Below are 5,686 nucleotides of genomic sequence, written 5' to 3'. Positions count from 1 at the left end.
AAAAAGAGGGGCATGTTCATTTTCCACATTCCTTCAGGGAAAAAAAAAGATGTATAAAGGTAGGCTCGGTGTGTCTGTCTCTGTCATTAGACACCAAAATCACTGAACCAATTATTTTAAACCCTTCTAGGATAGCTGCTTGCCCAAGACTCCCACTAATTTGTGGTGGGAGAGATGGGAATGTGCACCGGTCCAGATTTTAACAGTTAAGAGTCCTCTACTCTGAAACCTAAATTCACATGTGCTTCAAATCTTTCTTCGATCTCAAGCTAAATGGTCAGTGCTAAATAAAAGTTACACTCTTGGTAAAACAGAAAGTAGGAACCTGTTCCTGATCCAGATTCTGTCCATTATTGATATAATGTCTCTCCACTGGATGGAATTTAATCCACTAGATTCAGGCAAGCGTGTATAAATAAATAGCCTGGATTTTCTGTGAAATCAGAAATACACGAATTAGAAGGTGTTCTGGAGACAGATTGAAGCATTTTTCCATTTCATCAGGCTGATTTGTTTAACAGCATCACAGCATACATCTTAAAATCCTAAGGACAAGATCAAACTATCTTGACTCGTGTGCTTTCAAGCCAGCTGTCCAGATAGTGGCAAGAAGTGGCACAGCAACAGTTCTAAAACCAACAGCTTGTGCCTCATTGACCCAACCTGGTCTGAGACAGCAGTGTGTGCCCTCATTGCTCATTCTCCTTCACCTCACCACCACCAATGCCTGGTGTATTTGTCAGGGGAAATGGCAATGTCCAAGGGGACAAATGGACATATCCAAGGGGATAAAACACTCGCTTTATTATGCTCTAACAAGAGAGGGCTGTGGAAGCGATCAAGCTTCCACTAATTCTGTTGAACCAGAAGCTCTCCCAGTGCCAACATGAGCGTGAAATTTGTAAGGAAGCCCATGCTGGTGTTATGCACTCTATGTGCCCGATGCTCAGGCACTATGTTGAGACACGAACTCTTGGAAGATAAAGCCCAAAGGTTTTATTCAGTTGGTAACTGCTTTACAAAGAACTATGTTAAACCACCTGAGCACTGTTCTTTATTGCCTCCCCACAACGCCTCACCTGGACATCAGAGAGGCCAGGTCTCTCCATCCAGCCCTCAAAGCAGGCACAAGACTAGTGAAGGCAGGTATATTAGGCAAAGCTTTTCACTCTGCCAAGATGGGCACTGATGGTGTCTGCATCAGCATCCCCCAAGGGTTGAAACTATCCAGTCCTCCCTGCCTTGATTTACCAATCCATCCTGTTTTCCTGCTGCATGTATAATCTGCAGCATTTCTGGATGATGACAAATCATATGTAAAACAGGAGAGGAATAAAACAGCATAATGAAATTTTATTTTGAAAATATGGCAAGAGTCTAAGGCACTTCAAACATTTAAATACACGACTAAAGTGAATGTGACAAGGTAGTAGCATTCCATAAATATGCACCAAGAACTACACTCATTTCCACTCATGGGGAATATACAGTTGGTACCTCTAATTTTACTCTCCAATAAACATGAATGGAGCTTATACACTGACACAGTTAATAAAAATATGGTATTGTGACATGTAATTCTTCATGTAGTTTTTAATTACTGAGGAATATAAAATGTTGAAAATACTGTGCGAGTTAATTTTATAGACATTATTATCTTTCATATAAAAGTTATACATTATCCCCAATTAGCAACAAGTTACTTAGTGAACTTCTGAACTCACAAGAGGATCTATCCCCAGCCATCTAATCCAGTCACCCACCAGCTCAAGCTTCACGGAGCTCACTATATAAGCAACTGCAACTTCTCAATTTCAGAATAATTAAAAACATCAAAATAGTGTTGGAATGAAGTTTATGAGAAGGTTACTGTGATAAGGTTTAGGCACAGTAAACATAAATGTTTTAGAACAATTTAAAACAAGCCACCAGGACCCCCTGCAAGGATAGCTTTAGACCTCTTAGGCAGTACATAACATAGGGAAAGACAATCTAAAAGAAAAACAGCATTAATGCCAGTGTATGGAAAGATGAGCAGGTGAGCATAGCAAGAACAGTTCTGGCTAAGGCTCTCAGCTGAGTACTACCTAACTGTATGCTTGCTTCAAGTTTAAGGTTTTTTTATCCTTAGCGCTAGGTCTCTGCTTTCACTTTGCTGGTGAGTTCAGGCACAAGACAATTACATTCAGTATCTGTCCCAGTAAAACAGTAAGATTTAGCAGCTTGAAGATGGCATTGCGATTTTTAAGTATTCATGCAGCACTACTCAAATGTAGCTCTGTGGGTAGGACCGGGAGATGTCTTCCTGCTAAGTCTAGGGGTGCCCTAAGAAAAAGGAAAGAACAATTAATCACAAGGAAAATATTTTACCCAGCCAAACACAGCACTCACAAAGCTCTCTGTTCAATTGCTTCCCTTCAACTGCACTATTAATCTTTTCTTTCTCTCCCCATTTTTGGAAGAACAGTACTAACTATCATACAACCAACTAACCAAGAGTGAAAGTTGTTTAGACAGTGAAAATGTTTAGCAATAGTTGATCGAGAGAGATTGAGTCAGGCCTCTAAGAACAAGTGGGCATCCACCAGAACATCCAGGACAATTCTAACTCCAGAAACATCTACTGACCGGGTCAATAATTAGTATTACAACAATGCAAAAAATGCAAAAGTATCTCTGCATGCTAGCCAGGTTTGTAAGCCCCAATGGTGAGCTGCTTTCACTGCTAGTAACAAGGCAGAAGGTGGTATAGTTGGCCAGGAATCAGGCTAATGGAGTTAGTCTGTATTTAAAAATATACATTTCACTTACCAGCATAAAATTTTCCCATGAATAAACCTGAAATTTCATGTGCTGTACAGATTAAGTGGGTTTCAGTTTTTGCTCACGTTTCACTAATACAGACAGAACAGCAAGTTAAAATGTAAACTGCATGTGAAAAATTCAGTGAGTTGTGTACTTACCGGTGACTGGGTTTTGGAAAAGTTGACGTGTGCATAAAGGAGAACTGCTATGTCTTTATGTCCAGCTTCCAGGGCTATTGAAAGTGCTGTGCTGCCATCCTGAGAGAAATAAAGAAATAAGATGATTTGTTCTTGTGTCCTCTCACTGGTCTCTTAAAAGCCCCAGAGCTCACACAGAAGCGGAGATCCTGCTGCTCAGATAGCTGAGTTAATTTAAAGTCTTGCTCAACTTTTTATAATTAAGTGACAACAAACCTTTGCACTGCTGTTTTATGAGACAATCCAATTGCCAGAGGCCTCATAATTTCTCTCAGTGAGGAGAAGAGATTATTGCTGAGCAGGAATAAGCATGCCATTATCACAACGTTATGTGTAGTGCTCTGAAAGAATTGTTATTTTCGAAGACTGGTCTGAGAGAAACTACAGTATCAGGAGTGTAAGAGAAGAGAGGGATAAGTGCTCATCAAATATCATGGTAACTGTTGTATTATGATAATCATTGTTATGTTCTAACTGCCATTAACACTATGCATGGCTTTAAATAATGACAATCTAAAAACCAATAAATGAATTTTACTGGTCAAACAGTCACCTCAGTACTTCTCAGGAAGTACTATTTCTTTCAGAAACCACAGACCTTGAAACTGCTAAAAGCAGAGTGCTCTTATAGAGACTGCCTCTTATGTAGGCTCTCTGAGTGCAGCACCATTTCCAGCCACTGCTGTAGCTGTTATCAGAAAGATCGCCACCACTTTAAGGAAGATATAAACCATTTCTCCAGCCGTGGATGTGATAAACAGCATCCAACTGGAAAGACTCCTTTTGAGACTACAGGGAGCAATTATGAAGAAACCTAACTGTCCTGTGCAGATCTGGGAGACAGGACATAATGCACAACAAATTCAAGACAAAACTCCACAGCCCACACCAGGAAAAACAAGGCTCACTTATTCTAGTGTGGTAAACCATTACGAGAGTGGTGCACATTAGTAAAACAAAGCTCAGCTCACTATCGACCACACTGTTTGGAGAAGGGTCAGTCACATTCAGAATAGCTAGGGGAATGCTAAATCTCAGCACAAACTCTTTATGCAGCGAGTAAGTGGCAGACAAACTGTGTTTAGGCAACAGCATCAAGCTGCCTACTGGAATATTTAAATTCCATGTCCCCATAAATGCTTTGGTTATTGAAGTGATTAATAGTACTAGCAGCATTCAAGCTACATTAACCTAGACTGTCCTAAAAAGGGTTTTACAGTATACCCCTTTCTACATTTTCCCCTCATGCAGCTATTGCACACTGCAAGTACGTTGCAGAGGCTCATGCAACAGTTAAGTCAACAGAAGTCATGTCTCTGCCTCTCTACAGCAGTTTCAACCAGTAATGAACCCTCCCAAATCCCAGCTCCCCTTCAGTGTTCTGAGGGGTAAGAGCAGCAGGAAGAATTGTAATGTACCCAAAAGGTGGCGATGTTAACAAGAACACAGAAACCACCTAAGCCAACATTTTCAACCTTGAGAACTCCACACATCAAATTCTCTGTCTGTTGACAGTGTAGGCTGTAGTGGTATCTGCAAACATGAAATACGCCACTTGGCACTGAGGCCATATCCCATATCTCCTTCTTGTCAGGATAATGTAGTGTAATGAGTGGCAGTCCCAAACTGTACTCTCAGAAGTTGTGGTGTGCCTACAGAGTGAATATCCTATGAGAACTACTTGCCACGACACAGAAAAACAGAGCAACATGGCCATTAAGACACCAGATAAAATCCTGTTTGAAAAATTGGACGACTCCTAAGAAACAAGAAAAGGAAGCGAGAGGGATATTATACCATAACCTAGCAAATAATTTCTCTTCTGGTCACTGTGCACCTACAGCTAACTACAAAAACAGCTGCTGGGAAGGTCAGTTAGAAAAGCAAAGGTAACAACCAGGCAAATGATCAAAGCAGCTTCTATCACAAAACAGGATTCACACATTTGGTACTTTGGTGCTGCGAGTCAAGAGATTCCTGTCAGTAGACTTCAGCAGCTTTCCACTGAGCCCAAAAACTAAATCTGAAAAGCATTCTGGAATGGAGAACCTATCTGATGAAGCACCATCTGGAAAGGCAACTCACATTGTCCTCCAGGGTACCATTACACCCGGGCTGAGCCAGCAAAAGTTTGACTATTTCAACATGTCCGTGTTCACTAGCACACATCAGAGCTGTAGAACCCTCATCATCCTGGATATTGACATCTGCACCACAGGCCAGCAAAGCTTTAACCATATCTATTCGCCCATGACTCACAGCAAGCATCAGAGCAGTCTGACCAGCCTGTAAAAAACAAGAGAATAAATCACTGCAAAGATAACCAGTGGCAAAACATGCACATCTTTCGTTGTTGGCACTGTGCTTTCTCTTGGGGGAAGTGGGAAGGTAAGGGAAGCATTTGTTTGCACAGGACTATCAGGTCTCTGCTTGCCATTATTTGAACATTTTATACATATCCAACATTTGCATAGCTATTTAATAAATTAATGAAAACATTACATTCATTTCCAGACTTGTGGGGCTCCCTGGAAGGAACTAAATGCTGCAGAATTCGGAAATGCCTCCCAAAAGTCTGTAATGGCTTTTTCACATAATTCTTTATATATTTGCAGAAGACATAATACAGAAGAGAACTGATGCTCAAGTGTAATTCCATGGCTCCATTTTGTATGAAGCGATTA

General features: G+C 40.8%; 1 protein-coding gene across 1 annotated transcript in view; it reads right to left on the bottom strand.

The window, feature by feature from the left end:
• Nucleotides 1-1,333: 1,333 nt before the first annotated feature.
• The window catches only part of KANK1 (KN motif and ankyrin repeat domains 1), a 404,522-nt gene continuing 400,169 nt past the window's right edge, over nucleotides 1,334-5,686 (bottom strand). The window contains exons 8-10 of the mRNA XM_010725603.2: nucleotides 5,088-5,288; nucleotides 2,964-3,062; nucleotides 1,334-2,325 (exon numbers count right to left, since the gene is read on the bottom strand). Of these exons, the coding sequence (XP_010723905.2) occupies nucleotides 2,263-2,325; nucleotides 2,964-3,062; nucleotides 5,088-5,288 (363 nt within the window). The 3' untranslated portion in view covers nucleotides 1,334-2,262. The remainder of the gene's footprint in view (nucleotides 2,326-2,963; nucleotides 3,063-5,087; nucleotides 5,289-5,686) is intronic.

The sequence above is a fragment of the Meleagris gallopavo genome, chromosome Z, assembly GCF_000146605.3.
Source record: "Meleagris gallopavo isolate NT-WF06-2002-E0010 breed Aviagen turkey brand Nicholas breeding stock chromosome Z, Turkey_5.1, whole genome shotgun sequence".
NCBI lineage: Eukaryota > Metazoa > Chordata > Aves > Galliformes > Phasianidae > Meleagris > Meleagris gallopavo.
This window is presented reverse-complemented; position numbering and strand designations above follow the sequence as displayed.